Source organism: Takifugu flavidus, chromosome 11, assembly GCF_003711565.1.
Source record: "Takifugu flavidus isolate HTHZ2018 chromosome 11, ASM371156v2, whole genome shotgun sequence".
Lineage (NCBI taxonomy): Eukaryota > Metazoa > Chordata > Actinopteri > Tetraodontiformes > Tetraodontidae > Takifugu > Takifugu flavidus.
In genome coordinates, this window is record NC_079530.1 from 12,965,340 (window position 1) to 12,988,092 (window position 22,753).

Below are 22,753 nucleotides of genomic sequence, written 5' to 3' on the forward strand. Positions count from 1 at the left end.
AGCTACATGACGTTATTTCTTGCAAAAGTAATCCCTGCGAGGATAGCCACCGACCCAGGATACCGCCAGCAATTACCAGCTGACCTGCGCCTCCCCTGTCCTCTCACCTCACTGCTGATCCCTAGCCTTGCATCTCCCTTTGCAGACTGTACGTGCTCCGGTTTTAATGCATCCGGCTCTTTTGGAACTTCTTACATATTCAGAAAGCATATGGAGGATGAGAATGAAATGGCGTGAACTTACAGGCAGACCAGGAGTTCCAGGTTGACCCGCATCGCCCTGAGAAGATGAAATATAATTAGCGAGACTCCCCGAAACCTCACCGGGTAACAGGGTGGTTAAACGAAAACAACACACTTGGATCACACTTTGGAATGCCGTGGGATCCTGTTTATGATGAAAACCGGAGGTCAGGTAATATAATCCCAACCGTGCCTAGCAACAATACTTTACCTCGGGCGTCGTGAGCTACAGAGAGCTTTAACCATGTACAGTATGACTGGAAATGAGGTGGGTGTTGGAGGATTTTCACACCGTTAGAGGTCGTCCGTTGCTATTAAAAGTGGCAGGTCTTGTAATAAACACAGTTGTGCTGTGTGGTGGAAAGGCCTTACGGTGCCGGTGGCATGCGGGCAGGAACGCAGACGACTTCAGACATCGGCGGCTCGATGTAAGCAATCATTTAGTTTGAAAACCTCACGCATCCCTGCTCGTGAAACTCTACGCCTCTTTTTTTTTATTTCCACTCTACAGTACTACATAAAGCGCTGAGTAAATTAATAAAAACAGGAGTTTACAACTGGCAATATCCTTTTATCAGATGCAGTTAAAAGGCAAAAGGTTGAGGGGACAAGTGCTTCATATCAATTTTGCCGTCTAAATGAAAGTCACGGCTAAAATATGCCTGCTATTAGATATTAGGAAAGCTCATTACTTCATGTCTTCCAATCTGCCTCCCCCTGTCAGTTTCAATACCAACAAACGGACACAGCAGCACCGCTCCCACCCTTCCATCTGGAAAATAGGCTAAAATACCCACTGATTCTCTGTTGTCTTCACAGAAACACACAGAGCTCATTATAACTTCAAGGCTGGCAGACAGAGCGTTGCACCTACAATTACGTGGCGAGTTCTTCCAAAAGGCGGCAACAATAACAAAACAGGCCCCCGATATGGGAGGGTAAATGAAAAGAGTGGGAGATACGGCAACTAATTACAGCCGGAATCATTTCATCTTATATATGGAAAATAATCCCACCGTGAGATGAAATGAATATTTAAAAAGGCCAAGATGCGCTGCCTTGCAAGGAAAGTTAATTTAATCTGTGTCGATGAAACGACAGCGAGGAGGCAGAGAAGAACGAGGTTTAGCATCAAACGTGTTTGAGCTGCCAGCCGACAGTCCAGGTCGCACACGAATACCTGTCAGACCGTCTTCTGATACATATTTTTGTGAAACCCCAAAGAGATTGTCTAAATAAGCAATCTTGGTAAACAGTCCACAAACAAGATGGCATTAGCAAGCAATCCACATCTTGTCTGAAGTCTCAGTGCCTTTATAAAAAAAAAGAATAGAGAGAGAGAGAGAAGAATGATAAAGGAATGATGTTTGGTATGCTGATTGCAAACTGCCATCCCTCTGAATACAAATACTCTGCGAAAGAGTGAGTGGAGCACTTTCTTTAAGCCAGGATTAAAATGACTCTATATGACCGCCAACAGTCTCGCCAAGCAATGAAAGCAATAACAGCGCTCTTTCGTCAGCCGTGTTTGGAGCAGCAATCAAAGCAGCACTTCAGCCCGATGGGCAGACCTGTTATTGCGGCCGGGATTACGACACGCGAGAGTCAGGCGGATTCCCCGAAAAATCCGCTGGAATCCAAATGAGCAAAGGTTAGAAAACGATTAGCGTGCCCGAGCTAATGGGTACGGCAGACTCACTCACTTTGTTTCCTTTGGGACCGACAGGACCAAGCGGGCCAGCTGGCCCTGGGTCACCTTTCAGACCCTGGGAACAAAAACGGAAGATATTGAAGTATAAATCTTGTCAGTGAGAGCGACGGGTTGCACCATTTTTAATATCTGTGTTATTACACGTGTTGCTACATGTCGATAAGTAGCTCATGCAAGAAGTTTTCATGCCTGTCACAATCCATCAGTGGGATAAGTTAGAAAACGCCCGAAAACACCGAGGGATGATAAAATCCACTAGTTACATGGTGTCCACCCCCCCTTCCCTCACGCTACACTTCGATTTAGCAAGGACTCCGAATGTCATCCCGCCTAACCTTTGAGCAAACGACCTGGGGGGGTGGGACGGCGCCGCCGTGTGTGAGCTCAGGGCAAAGTCGAGTCTCCGGGTGGTGAAATGCAAAAGAAGGACGGCCGTAATAAAGAGCGATAGCTGACGAATGAGGCCTGACGCGTATCGACAGCCTGAATTCGCGGCGATCCCTGTTAGGTGTGACACATTTGGGCCAGTGGCAACGCCGCTTTGGGAATTGGTCGGGAAAATGACGGTGGGGGGAACCGGGTGGTCGGAGTCGTCCGTAAAATGACTCGGAAGCGCGACGATTCGTCGTGGTTAAATTTAGACTCAGAGAAGCTATTAATAGCGAACCATACGTCTGCAGAAGACGATTAGCTACCTTTATCATACCCAATCAGCTTCCACCGGTGATGTAACTCATTTAACGCAGGGCCCTTATTGAACACATTCCATCGTCATGGCGATAATGCAGTTGCACATTTTCTGAGCTCATACATCTGTGTGTTATTCATAAGACTTTGTCAACATAAATTTTTATGGGATTGCAACACTTGACCTGCTGCTCCGGCCAGGACGCTGTCAGTAATGGGCCGACTGCCTCACAGCTGTACATCAGAGCTCAACATCTTTAGCTCAATCAATAAGCTGACCACTTTACCGAGGTCGTCTTACACGGGGAGGGGGGGCAATTATGACCGCAGGACAAGACTTGTCCCATAATGAAGACATAAACAAATTTAGATTAATCACTTTTCTGATGTTCATATAATGAATGACTCTTTTTTTCCGTGTCTCCATCCTCTAGCCCAGGTGCTAGCTAGCTAGTCCCCCTGTCTATGTGGTTCTCAGCCCTCAACCCTGTGTGTTTAAAACACTCGAAAACTGCCAATGTCACAAGTGTTTCCTTCTCCACAGCAGTCTTTTATTTGTGGATATCGTGACCGAGACCTAAATGCAATCCAGGCAATGAAGGCTGGAGGAACTGTTAGGCATCATTCCAGTCAACTACTGCTTTGGCTAAAGTAACACTTTTTGATCAAATACTTGGCTCGAGTGGGAGTGTTTAGATTGGGCGCTTGCTGACGCGACCTGTGGACCTGCTCGTCTCGCCTGTGGCACTCTTAAGCTGCACATAACAACTGTAATTACAAGCAGCTCCTTTCAGCTTTTGGGCATTCTAAATACGATTCTGCATTTAATCAAGGCAGAGAACATCTGTTTTTCTATTTAATTATACTCCAACCAATATAGGACACAACACAAAAATGTGTTTTTTAAAACTCTTCTAACTGAATTTAAATTATAAGATGAGAATTAACAGAATAACAGCCGCCAGTTATCAGTTATCGCACAAAAACTCTTAATTGAATTCAATTCACCTAAAAATCTGGACTGATTAATGATTAAAGTCCACTGGGGCTCGCTGACGTGTATGTATGAAACATGCACAAGAACAAACACAAAGATTCAGGTGTGTTGCCACTGCAGGAACATCTGGGTAATTTTGTGGGGCTGTTGGGGCCTGTCTCCGCTGCAAGAACCTCCCAAGAACAGCCAGTGAAAAGAACTTTTATGGAGCCTAAAGGGTAGGAACTAGAAAATTTGCCTTCTCCCCCAAAAAAACCCCTGGGTGGGGCTTGAGGTTCAACTTGGTGCCGGTGTAACGCGGTGCCCAGCAGAAGAGGAGCATTAGCGCAGCAGACTCCACCACCATGGACACAATCGCACAGGTGACGCCACAGCTGAAACTCACATAGTGGCGACGTATCCAAGCGGGAGGAACGGTTCCTGTAAAGTTCCTGTCCAGGTTTACAAGGAACTCCCGCAATGGAAACGCGCCTAATACAATCGTCAGCATTGACCTTGGTTGGTAACTGAGATGTTCAATACACTTCCCTTTATAAGGCATCCATCCATCCCCCCATCCCTCCGTCCCTCCTCCGTCCCTCCATCCCTCCATCCATCCCTCCGTCCCTCCATCCATCCCTCCATCCACTCTTCCTTAATCAGGGTAACAGGGGTGCTGGAATCTGTCCCTGCACTAATCAACCCTCGGCAGGCCAGCGGTCCATCACAGGGAATATTTATGTGCATATTTTTGGATTGTGGGAAGAAACTGGTGTACCTGAAATAAACCCACACCTGGACATTAAAATGGCCCGAGGCCGCCGTGCAGGAGCGACACCGGGCTGCGATTTCAGGCTGATCTATGACAGAAAATTATTTAGGGCTTCACTTGAGCTTTAAGAAAGCGAGGAGCCATTAGATGAAATGGCAAGAAGCTGTTCTGTGGCTGAAACAGCTGCACTAAATGTTCTACGACCACTCACGCCCAGGAACTACCACACCAGCTTTTCTTCTTTTTTTCTGCACTAAAGGACCCAAGGAACCAAATTCTGTATTGTATATACAATAGTTGAAAAAGAAAACATTTAACATTTTTATGTATTTTTAACTGAGCATCCTGTTTTCTTTGTCTCTAAACCAATTAGGAACCACAGTGGCCAGCGGAAACCTTGGCTAGTTTCACCATAACTCGTTAAGGCCCTAACTGACATAGACTAGCTATCCTGGTGTGGTGATCAGGTGACAGGAAGTGACCTTCCACAATGGTGGCATCACCTGGATACACAAGACAGGGAAGGAACTACTTAAAAAAGCTTGTTTTTGAATGCCAAAGGTGACGTAGGCAAACGCTCTCTCAGCTGACATTTAACCCCCCCCCCCTTCCCAATTTTCCATAGCATCAGTTGTGCAGCGACACGGAGACAGCTGAAACGGTCGTGAATGCGCTGGTGACGGCTGTGTGACTGCCGCCGCTGCAGCACGAGGTCAGGACACTGTGGGGAGCTGTGTACGTTTGCATACTAATTACACACACTGCTGTGCCGCGTCACTCCTGTGGCGCCGGGGCAACCAGACAATCTAGCAACTCCTCGGCACATCCAGAGCGAGTGGCTCAACGGAACCAGAGAGGCGAGCGTGAACAAGTGCACCCTAATTACGTTTATTTTACCAGGTACCGCCGTCCCCTCGTGTGTTAAAAGCACAATAATTTGATGTTTAACAGTGTGTTTGCGGCCCAAACTCCATTAAACGTATCAAATACGCTGGAGGAGAAATATAAAACTGAATGACAGGCCTTCGGGGCTTCATGGAACAGGATCTCAGAGGAGCACAGATGTCTTGAGTGCCGGCCTACAAATGCCAGAGAGGTTATATAGCAGGAAATGCCTTTTGTGACTTTCCATTTGCTCAGCATGCAAACGCCCTGTACGAGGTTTTAAATGGGTAAATCACACCGATTGAGCGTAAGACAAGAGATCTTATTAGTGTGTCTGCTGTGCTCGGCTGAATAAACCGCTCCAACCAAGTGTCACGCTGTCAAACTGGGTGTCAGATATCTTCCAATCCCGGGAATAAGGCGTTCTCTCTTGACTCCTCTTCATATGACGCTCAACATCAGCTGAACATCAAATATCTTGGGATAGAACTTGGACCGAAGATAACACGTCGGGAGCTCCTTCTGTCCCAGAGGCCGTGTATTTGAAAAATGATCCTGGCTCACATGCTCATGCATGGAATTCCTCTTCTCCAGTTTCTACTTGAGCTGTAAATAACTTACTAGCTTTAAAATTGGAATATGAGCTAATTGCAGTAAAGGCACGGTTCAGGTGGTCACAGTAAATAGGAAGCAGCCAACAAACTTAAGTTATTTTAGTCACAAGATTTGTTTTCCGCCATAAAAAAGTCAGTCTGATCAAACAAATCTGACTCAAATGATCGATTTTTTACACGTCGTGGCTTAATTCTTCTCCTAATTCTCTATTGTGACTACCTGGCATCAGGTACTGGGTTCTTTTTCAGTAACATCTGATTGGAAAGTCCATAACAATTCCAGTAATATACAGTGATGTAATTGTGCAGCGTCTCTAAAGGGCCACCCAAACCAAAGGCCTGTGGTAGAAACAATAGTTCTTCTGGAATATACATTTAATCATGAAATATGTTGTAAAGTAACGCAGAGAATTGTTAAATCCCACAATGTCTGTGTAGATTCCCAATCATCCAGGTCATTGTTATCCAAGTAAGATCTCTGCATCGACTGGACTCGTTAGGGTTTTCTTTAATAACAAGTCCAGATCTTCCTTGGACATCCCATAATCCTGCTCTGGTCCGGAATGGCCTCATTTTATTATTATTGTGTGCAATCTTGTCATTTTAAATGATACCTTGATGAAAACCTGCAGCCTGCCTGTCAAATTCACACTTAGTAACATCACAAAATGTGCAAAAACCTAATTTAAATATTAGTTACAGTTGGGAAAATAGGTTTAATTTTAACCTGTGATTGGGGGAAGGGGACCTTAACAACTGGAGCTGCTTTTGCTCATGGAGTCACTGGGGAGACTGGTTTTAACCCATTAATCCTGCAGAGCTCAATGCTTACTAATGAGTCATGGGACTTGGTGACCTCATATTTTTGTTCCATATCCTGCCCTTGCTTTTATTCCTATCAAAGACGAGGATTAGGCGAAGAAATTTCCCCCCAAAAAATCCTAAAAGCAACTGAGCTGTGGAAAAGACCCGTAAACTTAGACTGTGTCATTTTACACAAGCTGTAGTTGTTTCCAAATGTAAATAATAGCAAAAAATAAAATCCAATCCAAAGGTCGAATCGAGGAGTCCAAAAAAAACTCACACTTAAAAATGTTGCCGGTCCTTTGAAACTACCAGCTATTGATGATGTCGCACTGTTTAATAAGTGCACTGATAAGGTGAGGCGATCTGCCAACCATGGGAATTAAATTTATTCTATCTTTTATACTCCTGAGCCTCAGAGTGTGTTTTGAGGCATTAGCATTCCAGAAGTTAAAGAAAAAGTTAGCTCAAACAAGTAAAACAGAAAGTTGCTTTCAAAAGAACCGTAATGATACTTAACAACTGGCAGCAGGGGAGGAATAGTTAGTGGAGGTGTGTGATCTTTACTGGTAATTTAGTTACACCAGCTACATTTCAATAAAAGCCACAGCTACAATAGCAAAAATAGCTTTGTTTTGTAAGAATAACTGGTTGAAATTGGTATAAACCAAAGATAACTAACAAACACAGTCTTCCAACATCAGTCCCAGACCATCTCAGGACACACAAACCCTTCACTCACACACAAACACACACATAAACACACGCGCTGAGGGGTAATTAAGTGTATTCTCTAAACTTTTGAATGAATCCAAGAGATACCATCTCTGGGAAATCTCAAGCAGTGTCTTTTCTCAGCAATAAAAGGCTTATCAACACTGCCCACACGTCCAGCTGTCACACTTTATGGACCAGCAAAGTCCAATAAACTGGAACCCAGCAGCTAAGCACTGAGATGGACAGAGGAGGTGCTCTCCCGCTGCGTCATTTTTGCCTCTGATTGCTGTATTTGAGGTAGCGATCAATATCAAGTATCACACATTCTAATTGAGTTTTTGAAATTGAGTGTTCCATAATAACTAAGTAATACGCTGCATTCGGAGAGGATGGACTAATGGCTCTACACTCCTTTCAAATTTCTGTCAATAAACTTCATTCCAGCAGTAGAACAAAACTACTAATGCAACTATTTCTCTTTTAAATATAAAAGTAATGCTTGAAATGCGGATTGCGGGACAAATAATCCAAACAATGACCTTCTACAGGTTATTCAGGGATCTCAGACCACAGAGGAACGTGAGCAGAGGTGCCGGATTTTTAAATCAATACGAGCCAGCTCTTGTTTTAACTGCATCTTCCAGGCTTGAGTGACTGGAAGGCAACTGGGATTTCCCCTCAGTAAAGGAAGTCAAAATGTCTTCCACCTTAGCTTAGTACACTGACATCAAGTGATCTTTTACCCTCAATGGGGTTGCTATCTGGGGTGAGAGTGTTCTAGGGTGAAGCTATGGTTTCTAGTTCTCCCCCAGTCTGGGTGGGTTCTCTCGGGTCTCCAGCTTCCCCCAACAGTCCAAAGACCAGTACAGTGCTCAGACCATTCAGAGGAGACTGATGGTCCAGTGTGGAGGCTGATATCTGCGGCAGCTGTTTGATGACTCAAGGGTGCGATGGCGATGAAAAGCGGCGCCTTGATTAATCGATTTTAAACCGAGCAGCTGCACAGCAACTCCCAACTGAGATTGCCACCATGAGCAAACAAATCCTGAATATAGTCAAAAAACACACGAGCAAAATAGCCGTTTGCGTCAAAGGAACAGCATTTTGGTTTTTTTTCCCCCATTATATCACCTTGTTTTCAAATATTAGTCTAATCTCGCCGATTTAAAAGCATGCAATAAGACACGGAAGGGGAACAAGGTAATTTGAGAAATGTGTTCTGCCCATTAGTATTGCAAGTCTGTGGAGGAGAGCATGTCAATTATTTTCACTGCAGAAGGACATTGAGGGCTCGATCTACTTCAGATATGACAGGCATCTGAAAACAGCCACGCAGAAAAATGTGCATCGCTTCTACCTCCAGGGCATCACACAGAAATTGAAAAGCCTATAAGAATTGATTCCCTGATGAAACTAGATCGGGCTGATATGCTATGTATGGAATATATGTCTAGTGGAGATAGTCGTACTTACCTTCTCCCCATCGATTCCCTTTTGCCCTTCTGATCCAAATTCCCCCTGCAATCACAGGACCTTAAGTTAAAGGCAAAGAAAAGGCACTTAAAAAATCCCATCTTGGTTTCTCATTCACATCCAGGGAGGTTAAACAAAACACCTTTACACCTTTTTGAACGTGAATGCAAGATCAGTTAAATATCTATCACATTAAGGCAGTTAATCCACAATATTAACAAATCTAAAATAATCTGATTTCACATTGTCACTTTCCCTTTATTTGTAGAGTCCATTATGAGGATCGGTGGTTGTTTCTTAAGCTTCTCTAAATTCAATCTATATGTAACTTATACCAGCTTATATTCTAAGTTCTTCAAATCTTAAGCAGGTAAAATGAATCCCTCTCTAATGGCAGATAAACATGAATTAGTCAGCAATGGCGGAAAGGCTTAAAGGGAAGTTAAATCATAGTGCAAGTGCCAAGAAATTCCACAATATAATCACGATATGCAATGACATTCCCCCTTGACTGTGTTGCTTCATCCTTGTGTTCAGAAAGAGTTTAATACCAACACAGGTTAGCTTCGCCATGACACACGCGGACCCGAAATTCTGCTGCCTCTCATAAGATAATAATACACGACCTGCTCCAGCTGAGCCAGCCTCTGCTTCCCACACCAGATTATGCTTAAGATGTGCTGGAAAACAATGAATTTCCAGCCTAGACTGTAAACTTTACACTTCTGTGACCTCAGCACTGCCCATAAAACTCATGCAAACCACCATTTAACAGTCCAAGGGCGACCGTCACTCTTGTGTCATCAGCAAGTGCACAAAGTTCTTTTAATATATCCGAGCCTTGGGTTTTGTCCAGGTGAGGTCATCCCCAACCTTGTGTTGTTTACAAAATGTCTTTCCAATTTAGCTGGAAAGGCAGAAGAAAAAAATCCACAGAGCTGAATCAAGACGTGCACGATTTTGCACCTTGGGCAGATTTCTTGCAGAGATTACACAATATTGACAGTGGATTGGATCAGGGGTGTAAAATATTACGAGGGGAAAGACATTACATCACTATCAGGACTGCTGGCGGTGCTGCTGATGCAGATGTTCCTCGTGCGCTGGCGTTAATCAAAGCGGCCTTTGCAGGCTCACGAGCCGCGCGTGGAAAAACAAAAACAAAGTATTTCGGGTTCCGCGAACCAACGTTCATAAGCAAAAACGCACCTTCGGTGGATATACTGAAGGTCGGAGTTTAAGCTACCGTCCACAAACGCAGACATCCTCCTGTTACTGCCAAAGTCCCCAAGATATTTGAGAAAGAAATTTAGGAAGATGGTCGTAAGGAAGTGTAATCTAATTAGCATTTTCCAAAGAACATCACTAGCAGTGGAGAAATAGCAGACAATCTAATGCCCCAGTATACGTAGTCCCTCACTGGTCTTCCATCCAGAGAAATTCCGAGGCTGGAATTTAATCTTGAATTTAATCTGCAACCAGTTGCAGTTGTGATTTGAAGATTGCTTTTTTTTTTTTTCCTGGAGCAATGCCACATATCAAACGGTGACAGATGCCATAAATGACTCGGTAGGAAGTGGCACTTAGTTCCCTGAAGAGGAAACTGGGTTAAAAGCAACTTTTGAAATAGCTAAAAACCCTAGCAGTGACATTGAGCTGCAGAACGGGCTTCATAAAGACGGGCCGGGGGAGAGTTTTACCTTTTGTCCTGGGTTTCCTTGGCCTCCGACCTCCCCCGTTTCACCCTGCAACAGAAACCACATCCGTCAACTGGCCTCGTCTCCTCCGCCAGCTTTTACCTACAAGTTCTGGCCGACACTTTGTTTTGCTGCAACCATCAGTCCAGGGGAAATCTCAGGCTTTAAACTAAACCGTTCAGTGACAAAAAGGGGCGCAAATTGTCCAAAACATTGTTAAGAGAGGAGGTGGAGTTAGTCATTCAGCAAATTAAGTTGGTGTAAACCCACAATCTAATTAAACGTGATGGCATTATCCAGTCACATCAACGGTAAAACCCTGTTTGTTCATTAACCCTGGAGGAAAACAACGATATTGAAGACAGAGAGCCAATTCTAATGAGCCGACGCCATCTCCATTCCATCAACCATATTTTTTAAGAGTAGAAATTTGTTAATAGCAATAGATACAACTTTCATCTGCATACTTACTTCACATTCCTGGTAATTAAATTTGCATTCGTTTATTTCTTTCTTGAATACAGATAATGGCTATAAAAACACAGAACTGAAAACAAAATGGGAGAAAGATCTGGAGGAACTGACAGAGGTATTTAATTTCATTCCAGAGGTACAGTGAAATTGAATTGGAGGTGACTAATTGAAAACACCAATCATGTGGCCGCGAGAATTGCAAAACAAATTAAGGATATTGCAAAAGGGAAAGTAGTTTTAATTTCACCATTATGCTTTTTCCATGTACTGGCAGAAGCTGTAAATCTAGTAATACCCGGGTTTATGCGCGAGGCCATAGAAAAATGGATTTCCTTTCAAGTAAGCTGCATTCTTATAACCCAACCCTTATCTGTTTAATTTCCTGAGGGATTCTGGATTAATCATAGCGGTTTAATCCCTTTGCAGTGCATTTGCAATCCTCCATCAAACTGACTGTAATGCAGGACCGTACTTTCTGTTTGAGTTAGGCTGAGTGATCCACACACTTTCCCAAGAACCCCTCTGTGTAGGTCAAAAAGATTGGCCGGCACTTCTCATTATGGGTGCGTTAAACGCTCTAAACTGCGCAGATGTCTTTGACCGATCTCAACAAGTCAGGCTAATTTGTTAAACCAGTAGGTGCTGCACACTCTGTCGCGTTTTAATCACACACAGTTTCAGATTCCCATGTTGGTAATTAAAAACTCTCATGGCTTCACTTTATTAACATCATTTGCTTTTGCCTTGTTAGCCTTTTTTTTAATGTTTCAGAACACAAAAAAGGGAAACCAGCGGCTGATAAACACACCAGTCTGTTTATTTGTTTGGTGCCTTTGACACAACAATGCCCCCCCCCAGTTTAATTTATCCCTTCACTTCACCAGAGCAGCTGTCACCTCCTCCACCGCTCACCTGGTGCGAGGTGTCCCCCAGGGTTCAGATCTCGGTTCCCTCCTCGACCCCTCCGATGGATCTGACTCATGAACGTTGGCCCTCAACCCTGCAGCAGAGCCACCCAGGACTTCACCACTGACGCCCCCCCTCCTTCTGCATGTCTCCTCACCCACAAAGCCCTCCGTCACCAGGGCCCAGTCCTGCCTCACTGAACAGCTCCTTCACGACTATAGTAAAAACGCCATTTTTGTGTATATTTTTTCCAGGACACTTACACACTGAATCCATTTTTCTCGATTCTGACAGGCTTTGAATTGTTCAATAAAACATGCTGGTAACCTTTTTTTTTGGCCACTCTGTTATTTAGGGTCTGTAATCTCAGCCTTACAAAGAGCTTCTGTCAGCATGGTTTTATTTTCCCTGCCATTAAGTTGTTGTGCGAAGATTTGAGCAGAAGCGTGGACCGAGATTTAGTGAATGGGGGAGCATAAAGTGCAGCAGCGAGTAAAATGTGAACGCATTTGGACAGCCGCGGTAACAAACAGCGTGCATCCTGTGATCTGCCTTTTCCAAACAAAACAAGGATCTTAAGAGGAGGGTTAGCTTGACAGTGTGCAATTTCCTAAAGATTCCCAGCGGAGCCTGTTTGGTAGCCGTCAGTTTCAGCATTTATATGAAGAAGAAAAAAACTTGCATATTTTCACCACACAGAGGATGGGCTGTATTCTGAAACATTCAATATGCTTTCAGAACCTAAGCAGTCCAGTACATCTTAGTCACATCGTTACGTCATGCTAATTAAGACACTGACCCCCGAGGGCCATCTGGTCTTATCAGGCACGTAGTAACACCACCTGTTCGGCCCAGAGAATTCCATTCACAGCTGAACGCTTCTCCCCTCGTCCTTTTTTATAAGCTTGCCTAGATGGCTTGGGAACCCATTGAGTTTGCATCCGACTGGTTCTCTTTCCTCCAGCGCGCCGACGTACAGCAACAATATTCGATGCCTGGGAATTTTCTACCATTCGGGAATGCCAGCTGCCAATCGGCATGTCGTGGAGACGAGTTACGTCCCCCCGTAGGAGGGAAATGTGTCTTTTATGAGACCATCTTGGAAATCCAGTGACGCTGACCACAATGGAAATCCACAGCAATACTTTAGATTAAGATTTCAGACAAATAAAAAAGGTTATTTACTACAGGAGGCAAATCACAGTGACCCAGTGATAATGTTTTGTGATTAAATCAATATTTCTGCATTATGTATGACTGAATGGGGGCTGTTCAAGGAGACTGCAGTGGAAATACAGCATCACAACTATTTATGCAATCCTTGCACGTTTAAAAAAAAAAAGAAGAGCAACAACACACAAACATATTTCTCATCATTTTTTAATACCTTATCTCCTTTTGGTCCTGCTGGTCCAACTCCACCTGGAAGACCAGGAACTCCCTGTGGAAATAATACGGGACAAGAAGAAGAGTAAAATAATTGGAATCAAAGGGCAACTTTAGCTGTCTCCTTTAGATATCGTTATCACACTTTTTTATACATTCAAAGAGACACACTGCATTTTATACACTAGAGTTTCCGGCACACGTGGAGTAAGAAACGAAGGATTCTGGTAAGCAAAATTCACAGGAAACCTGGAGACATGCACTTATCGCATGATTTGTGGTCTATTTTTCTACTTCTCTAAACATACAGCGCCAGGATCCGTGACTGTTACAATAGTGCCTTGTTTGTCATAATTCTCTACGTAACGACACTTAACATTGGCAATAAATGAGCTAAAATAATGATTAAAAAAATCTTAAAATAAACTGATTCACTTGCAAATAATGCAGCGTTTTTATGGCATGAATAGATGCTTGTAGCAGTTTCCTGGATGCCCAAACGATAGCTCAATTGCTGGGTTATGAAATCCGATATTCCTTGTGAGTCACCATCTATGCGGTCCACCTTCTGCAGAGTGTTTTCATGCTTCTGGCTCTCAATCTGAGCTTCGATCCGAAGCTCGTGATTGCAGCCGAGGGACTCTTTTGGCGCTCTTCCCAACATGAGTGCAGAGTCCCCCCCTCGCGCCTGCACCCGGGCGGAGTTGTGCTTCTACGGAAACGATTGCCGACGCCTATCAGCGGCGGTTCGGTCGCGATGGCCGTTGCAATTATCGGAGGCTTTGGCTGCGCCGTATTGATCGTACCTTTTCGGCTGGACAACGACATCCGTCCAGCGGTGGCGATGCCGGCTGCGACAGCATCTGGGGGAGCTGGGCTGTAACCGTGGGAGGGGGAGTCCCATTAAATGTCTTGTTGACCTCACACTGAATCAATACAAAAAAAAATATCACAATTTAGACACCTCCCTGTGCGATTTTGGCCCCAAAAAAGACAGAACACCAAAAATGTTTCGCTTGCTGCGACTCATTTATAAATGTAACTTATACTGCGCAGTAAAAAGCAGAAAACTCAAGTCCTTGTCAAGGTTGTGAAGCTTCGGGGGTAATTTTATACTGACTTGACAGCATGCTTATGGAGACTTTTAATGGCGAGGAGGTCAAAGGTCAGCTCTCCATTTGGAATCACTGTAACATTAGACTTTATTGATCCAGCGCTGATGGAAGATCTTCGTTATTACATTTCTGTCCCCACACGCGGTCTGAGCAATGATGCCGACATCACTGACCGGCAGAAAAGCAGATTTATGTCTCTGGACTTGAAAACGTACGCGTGTGAAATGTATTCTAAATAAATGCCAAAGGGGCGAGAAGCGTCGCGGCCGCGCCACTCATTACGTGGCGTCGGTTTATTTAAGCTGGGGTTCTTATTACGATGAAACATCAAAGTACTTTACCTTTGGCTCTCGCAGCTCGCAGCAATTTTCCATTCCAGCCACATAAGGGTCGCAGTATATCAGAAATTGTTTCATTTCAATCTGTGGGAAAGAGTTCTCATTAAAGGTACCCCTTCAGCGTCATTCAGTCATTTCATCAAAGCGTCGCTGCCCTCTTTCCACTGATGAAAGTGCGCTTATCCACCGGAGAAGGAGGCAAAATGTATTTAATTGTCAATGAGTTTCAACTTGAAGCTGTTTAAGTGTCTCATTTACCAGCCTGTTTTTTTCTCTTTTGACCCACAGGGGGAGAACAAGGAGGAAAAGGACATTAAACAGTCAAATGTTGATGTCATTAAAGGCCCGGCCAAGTGCTGCGTTCAGGTCCCCTCTGAGTTAACATATATAACATATTAGGGGTTTATTGAACACAAAGGCTGCACTACGGAAGCGCGATACCAATCAAAGTTCCCAAACAACGAGCAAGGAATCCCTCAAGCGCCTCATGTAGAAAACATAAATCAATACACAAGTGAGGGAGAAAAACATACGTCTACGGGCCGTCCGTTCTCCACTCGTGTGGCGATGACCGTGCGCCCGCCGGGGTCGACGCCGCCCCTTTCATCGATCAGCCTCCTCTCTACAAGTTTGCAGTCCATGTAAATGGAGACTATGTTGCTCTGCACAGAAATGCTCAGCTTGTGCCACAGACGATCAAACAGGGCGTGTAGGTCGCGACTCCTGAACGTGTAGCGGAGAGTGTTCTTCAGCAGACTCTGGTAGGAAAACTCCAAGTTCTTCTGGCCGCCGTCGACCACGATAGACAACTGCAGGGCCCAACACAGTTTTAAAACATCCTCTCACAATAAAGCAGTTAATAAAGGGCATTGACTATATTCACCGACCTGGCTGATTCCTGATTGGTCAAATATCTGCCAGAGGTACCAGCGCTCTTTTTTTGTGGTCCTCCTCACTCGCATGATGGTAACAATGGAGTATTCGACTGGGAGTCCACTTGGAAATATGGATCTGATGGAATATAACAGAAGATGGATCGCTTCATCAGTACGAGCTCACACAGGTACACATTCACACGAGCCGAAGTCCTGGATTTCCTGGAAAACCTGGAGGGCTCGGAGTGTGTGTAATCTCTTCTGTTGTCTCAAGTCTTGGAACAAATGCTCGCGCCAACATGGAGGAAGGGAGCTATAGGAGCAACAGCATCATATTTCCAATCACATACCTTACATGGTACACCTCCCTACCTTGCTCACTTCATAATTTCATAGGAGGAGCAAGGAAACCTTTTACCCTTTAATACGCTACATCATCAGACTTAACTCTTTGCTCAGATTAGGAGTCAAAAGTGGAAGGGCATAAATATAATAAATCAAAATCACAAGTTTAATAATAACAATAATAAAGTAATGATAAGGTCATTGGGAAGGCAGAACACAGCCTGCGGCAGGGAGAGAGAGTTTTCTCAGACAGGCTGGAAATTAGTTTTCACTCCAATTCATCATCTTCTTTTCTCTCAGCGCTTCACCACCTCTCCCACCGTGTCCCTTGAATTCTTTCAGGTTTTGGTGTAAATGCTACATGACTGAAATGATAAATAGACCAAAGTTAAAGCCCACAACAATAGCAAACGCCCCTTCAAGAGGTCGGTTAGGTTATTTGTTGCCTGAGGGGTTAAGTCTTTTTTTTAGCTGTACTGTACGCCAGCGCGGACGATGGCAGAGGAATTTATAATGACGAGTTGGCTAAAACTAATTCTGAGGAGCTTATCTCTCTGCGGAACAGCAAACAATATGATGCTTCATTCCCAAGGCCAGGAGAGAATCAAATAAGAGACACGTGTGGAGAGTTTTGGGTTGTTTTTTTATTTTATTTTTTGACACATGCAAGTCCATGAACCTAAAAATCAGTTATTGGCACAACTCCAGTTAGGAACCAGAAGTCGAACCCTCCTTTGCATGCTGCCCGAGTCAAATAGGTCCCGTCTAATTTCAGAAGTTGGAGCTGTGGCGTGGGAGTGTTGCTCTGTGAGGCCACAGAGGGGTTAAGGGGCTTGACCTGGTCCTGACAGCTATCAGTGGCTAAATGATAAACGCCAGTGCGTGGCTGTTTAGCACCACAACTTGGAGAAAATGATGCTTCTGAATGTATAGAAAAAGGTTTAGATGAAGAACAAAAGGCTGAGGGTGTAACCAAATTAAGGAACGCTTTGCCAGTCATATAAAAATTAAATTCTCCTGTTTGAGGTTTGTCAATATTTTTAAGAAGTGTAGCTGTCAAAATTGTATCAGAGCAATTGTTTAATACTAAGCTGGATGCTCGAAGCGTTTCATGGCCGACAGAGCAGATAGGAAGAAGAGCAAAAACCTTGTGGGAGAGGAAGAGAAAACTGTGCAAACTCTGTATGTCGACTGCGCCCGTGCAAGAGATCCAGGGATGCCATCTGAATTCTAACTAAAATCTCCTTTTTCCATTACTGTGAGGTGATTTCTGGACCCCGTCGCCACTGTAGGAAAATATGATCCCTCGTGCTGCTTGGCTGTAACCCGTGTATAATCAGACACAATGGTTTGACAGGATGTCACAGCGACACCAGAGCAGCGACACCAGAGCAGCGCTACCGCCTTTCCTACAATCAGATTTGGTGTCCTGGCTTGGAAACCCTATCCAGGCAGATTCTTTTAAATAAGTCAGAGGACTCGGGTTGCTTTTACTGAAAGGATCAAACCTCACGCGCTAACATAACTGGCTGACGTCTTTGCCCTCGACAGCAACAGATTAAATTGGTCTTAATTATACTGACTTATGGGCAAAGTGCAGCATTTATCACAGCAAAGGCAGCATTTTCTTCTCTGCGGGGGTTTTGGTTCCTGCTTAAATGGGAACGTGTTTCTGGTCTAATGGGAAACTGTCAGCTACGCGGACAAAAGTGCACGTTTGTAGCTGACATATGCATGACATGTTATTATTATACGTCTGTGTGAAACTTGATTTGTTTATCCCCCGTCACAGTTCAGATGCTCGTGCTTAAAAAGAAAAAAATGACTCAGCTTTAAACCGACGTCATTTATTAACAAACTGCCACAAAACACTGAAGCCACAAACCAATGAACAAAGACAAGGGCCCTGGTGGTTTGGCGTGGGCTTGTTTGCATCTACATTTCAAATGCAGAGAGCATGTACGAAATGAAAATGGATTAGAAAAATGCTGTTTGAAAATGGACTCGATAGCTGCAGCGATGAGCACGAAGCGCAGAGGACTTTGACTGCATCGTGGTTTCAGAAAATGAAATGATTCGGCGTTTTTTTCTCACCTTTAGCAATAGAAGAGGATAATTTACTTACATAGGTGGGTAAAATGTTGCAAAACTTTCCAAGCGAAACGTGAAATATGAAACTATCGTCGCCAAAAAAGGCATCACAACATGCAGCACACAAAACAAAAGGCACAATGTGCCGATTAGGAGAGAAGAAACTTACAGATAAAGCCACCGGACGCAAACTAACCACAGACATTGCCTTCAAATACAGACAGCAAGAGCTACACGGACGGTCGCAAGTTGTACTTTGTAGGCCAATTTGTCACTTTGCGCAAATGTTCCCTGAGATTTATGGGCCATAATGTGTATTATACCGAGGAGAAGGCGGAACATTATCCCCCTCTACAGCACCACGGTCCGCTGCATGATCCCCAAGCAAAGTGAGCAATGTTTTCCACGGCTGTGGCAGGGCAGAGGGGCCTACCGCTACACGCGGTCCCTCCTCAGCTGGCACGCAGTATCACCTGTCAAAGTACTTAGATAATTGGATATGAGAGGGATCGCGGTCGCGCCACCGTAACCAATGACACTGTCAGCAGTGTCATTGAGAGCCAGCATCTTCTTGCACTACACGGTCCCAAACGGGAAGGACTGAAGTCGGTGTATTTTCAGCTGGCTGACTGAATGCCGAAGGTAATCACACATCTGCTAGCTCCAAAAAAAAAGAAAGGATGGCTCAAAAAAGTGGGGGCAAATGTCTCGAAATACTGGCCCCTTCAAAAAGAATGGCTTTTTTGCTGCTATCCCCGCGAGGAATAACCAAATGTACAATCTCCCAAATTGTTTTGTCCCCTCCACACATGTTTTGTGGCTTTTTTCGCAGTGTGAATCTCCAACAAGAACTGAGGTGGAATCATAGTGAGGTCCAATCCACTGACAGCGGGAATGAAAGTTGGGAAATGGCAGCGTGCCGTCTGCAGTTATATTAATATTCCTGTCTCATTACACACACCTTTCTTTCTGCTCCTCTGTCTCCCGTTTTTACCCTTAGGAGATTTGTAGGATAAATGCAATGTACATTCTTCCTGTTGGAATGACTTCCTGTCTAACAGCTCGCCCCTGAGCTTGACCTTATCAGCCGAGGCAAATGGAAGTGTGACGAGAGCCTCTCACGGCTGTTTTACGTTGTGAGGTTAGGTAGATAGAAACAGGAGGATGCTTTCCTGCATTATATGGAGCTGCTCCCTCTGTATTCAGGGACTCTACACAAGGAAGGTAATGGGGAATAAAAAAAAAGGTTAAACTATCAGGGCTGCACTATAAACAGGCACATGCATGCGGAGGCTACTCACTTGGTTGGCTTAATGAGAGGGCTGCTTCCTAAACGAAATGACGGCAGGTCTTCTGAGGTCGTTCCCTTTCGGAGAAGAAAGTGTTCCGTCAGGTCGAACCCTGCGGACGGGTTGATAAAAAGACAAAAGTTTCAAAAGAACAATGACTGTACGTACAGGCAGCCTGGTTGACCGCTCCCAACCCACCTGTGATTTCCAGAGGATGATCTAAAGTATTAGAGAAAAGGTGTTCTTCCACCCCCAGAGGAGGACAGGAGCCGTCTGGAGAAAAGGACGGGTTGCAAAAACACTGATTTATTTTTAGACCTAAAAAAAGCAACAGGCTATCATTTCAGTCGGCTTCCAATCCAATTAATGTTTCAAGATTTCATTTAATCTTTAACAGCAGGCACAAACAGGGACTCATTTCAATTTAATAGCAAGTCTTCTTCCAGTTTGAGAGCGAATTTGTGAACACTGACACATTTCTATTGTGCTCCGGCTCTCCAAAAGCCTAAAGGGTAGCTCACAAACAACAGTCTTACCCAGGCTCATCTGGTATCTGACGGCTTAAATATGTGGTGGATTGTGCGTGTGTTTTCAAAATACCGTCACATTTCTGCCTCAATCTTGACGAGATGTGATGCAATCCAAAAATCAAATCCCACCTACCCTTCTGCTCACCCACTGCCATTCCTAAAGTGTACAGGATGGAATTCACGGTCCACAGGAGAGCGGCCCAACTTAACAAACAGATCATGACTCCGACGCTAGACGGCGGTCCGCTCGAAATTCTGGGTGCAAACAGAATAATTTCACAATTTGGCCCGATTGAATCATGCTCCATCAAGCCGCGCTAACAAACAAAACAGCACACAGGTCTGTTCCGCATACAAATACAGAAGAGACAGACATTAAAGCAGCTCTGCTGACCAAAAACTCTTGTGAAATACCAATAAAAACAAGGACTTTAAACAGTGGGCCCATCATATGTCGGCTTTAATACATTTTAGATCGAATGAATCAATACTTCATTTGGGCTGCTAGCTGGCTACATGTGCACTTCAGGTCCAGGTACAGCGCCCCAGCCTTCTGCTTGTGTCTCTACTCCATCAACACTCTTTTATGGTTTGAACTGCAGCAGAGCGCACTCCAAGGTCACCACGTGCGACAATCAGACGTGGAACCCTTCTGTTACAAGCGAGCCCCCCCAACTATCCCACCAATGGTGCCAACTGAAATGACCCGCATTGCTCTCGCACCGAAAGGAGGCGGCGAGAACTTTTGGATGGATTGGGGGGGCGGGGGTGTTGGGTGTTAGGAGTGATCCCGGATTGTTCCAAACGACACGTTCCTGGCATGCAGCAGGGTCTTGTGGACTGTTCCAACTCAGTGTGGAACGCTTTAAATCATGTCTCCTTGTTTTGAGGCGACACATCGACCGTCCGGGCTACAAATATTATTCTTTTCATTACGGTAATCTAAAGGAGAGATCACACTTTGCTGGTGTGGTGAAGTTTTGTAAAAACACTGTTTATATAATTCCACAGGGGAACGATTCCAAAGCTTCTTCATGAATTTAATCCCCAAAAAGTGTCAGAAGAAGTTGTTTTACCTACTTTGACCCTTAAGGCGAATGATTTATTTCCCCAAATCCTACATGGAAAACCACACCCTTCCACCGTGTGATCATTAAAGCCAGGGCCTGTGTTTGCCTGGCGTCAGGGGACGACGTGACCGCAACACACGACCACGCGTGGACGCCGCACAGCGCGGCGCCGCGAGCGGTGTCGCGTTCCTCGCCTGCGTGAAGGCGTCATGTTGTTCCAGCCGTCCCTGCACACGCATGCAGCTGAACAACATGCAGCTCAAAGTCACAACCCCCGCAGTCGGGCACGTAAATTAGAGTTAAACGGGCACTTTGAGACCGCACAAGGGATTTCACCTTGCGGACAGGAACCGCAACATTTCAGCCCCGCACGCAGCTCTGCGTGCTCCAAAGTTGAAATGGGAATGTGTTGATTTCGGTGCCATTCCACTACTCATACGTCCCAGTTTGGGAAAAGCAGCACACGAACAAGGAAAGTCAGGCTGTCCCGCTTGTCTTTCATTCATTCACTTTGGAATAACTTCATACACTGTGGAATTTTTAACGGCAGCTCGAACGCTGATTGGTCGAGCAGGTTTTTCCCCCCCACTACTAATTTCATGATAACGCGGTTCCTAATCTTGCAAATGTCACATTTCCCTCTTTGTTGTAAACAAGTGATGCAACTCGGTGCGTGTTGAGCAGTGCGCGCAAATTTAGAAATAACGCGTTTCTGACTCACGTGTCCCGGTTATGAGATTAAGTTTAAATAAAAAGAAGCCTGGAAATTATTCACCAATTAAGCGATTTAGGGAAAAACCTGTCGGTTTAAAAAGGGAAGGGGGGGTTTCCACAAGATTATCACGCTGATATTTGCCTCGGCTCGGATTAATTTGCTGTGAAATGGGTGCGCTTTGGAAGTACTTACAGTTGGAGAGAAAGTTTCCTCTAAAACAGGCGTGATTTGCTGAAAAGCAGCGGAGAAAAAGCCATAATCCGTGCGTGATTGCGATCAGCCTTGATTCCCGGATTCCAGGACTTGGAAATAAAAGTCACAGTGGGATCGCCCGCAAGATCGCGTTCCTTATTAGTGAGTGGCCCTCCCACTCTGTCTTGATTATCACTGAAAAAGCACTGACAGAGACCTCAGCAAACAAGGGGGAACACACACACAGACCCACACACACTCTCTCTCATACACACACACACCGGAGCTTCCCCGGGAGAGGGCGAGAAATGCCCAAGGGGAATTTTAAACTCCTATAGATGAGCCAGGTGCGGGAATAAATATGGTTTGATGTATCATCAGCTTATGAAACCGCTCTAAACACAAAGGCCGCATCTGTGTGGATGATTTACTTGTAATTTCAGGTGGCAGAGTGTTTGAAACCTTGGTAACTATCAAAACGATGTTGCCATTTATCCTGTCAGGTCTTCATATTTAACTTTATGAATAGAAGAAGACATGACAAACAGGCCTGGTGCAGCAAAATACAGCGGTTCTGCGGTACACATTTCAAATAGTGTGGTGAAGCCCCACTTTAAAGCGTGTTAATTCCCATCTATTTCCATCCTGCTGAGAGGAGGCTGTGGCTGTTGAAAGGAAAGATGCCCGTTTGGAAAGCTGAAGGTGCTGCCACAGACCAACAAAAGGGGTTAAAGTGCAGGTACTCTGTCTTGGCCTCGGGTTTTTTGTTGAAACGAAATGTCAGCGGACACACACTCTGAGAAACAGGTGCTCCGTCTCAACACGTGTGTGTTTGCACAGATGATTTCA

The 22,753-nt window shown here is 44.7% G+C and overlaps 1 protein-coding gene across 1 annotated transcript in view; it reads right to left on the reverse strand.

The window, feature by feature from the left end:
- LOC130534291 (collagen alpha-1(XIX) chain) overlaps positions 1-22,219 on the reverse strand; it is a 67,972-nt gene extending 45,753 nt beyond the window's left edge. The window contains exons 1-13 of the mRNA XM_057048318.1: positions 21,905-22,219; positions 20,061-20,182; positions 19,596-19,670; positions 19,410-19,509; positions 15,685-15,808; positions 15,331-15,606; positions 14,801-14,881; positions 14,151-14,270; positions 13,346-13,399; positions 10,582-10,626; positions 8,882-8,926; positions 1,946-2,008; positions 244-279 (exon numbers count right to left, since the gene is read on the reverse strand). Of these exons, the coding sequence (XP_056904298.1) occupies positions 244-279; positions 1,946-2,008; positions 8,882-8,926; positions 10,582-10,626; positions 13,346-13,399; positions 14,151-14,270; positions 14,801-14,881; positions 15,331-15,606; positions 15,685-15,808; positions 19,410-19,509; positions 19,596-19,670; positions 20,061-20,148 (1,107 nt within the window). The 5' untranslated portion in view covers positions 20,149-20,182; positions 21,905-22,219. The remainder of the gene's footprint in view (positions 1-243; positions 280-1,945; positions 2,009-8,881; positions 8,927-10,581; positions 10,627-13,345; positions 13,400-14,150; positions 14,271-14,800; positions 14,882-15,330; positions 15,607-15,684; positions 15,809-19,409; positions 19,510-19,595; positions 19,671-20,060; positions 20,183-21,904) is intronic.
- Positions 22,220-22,753: the final 534 nt, after the last annotated feature.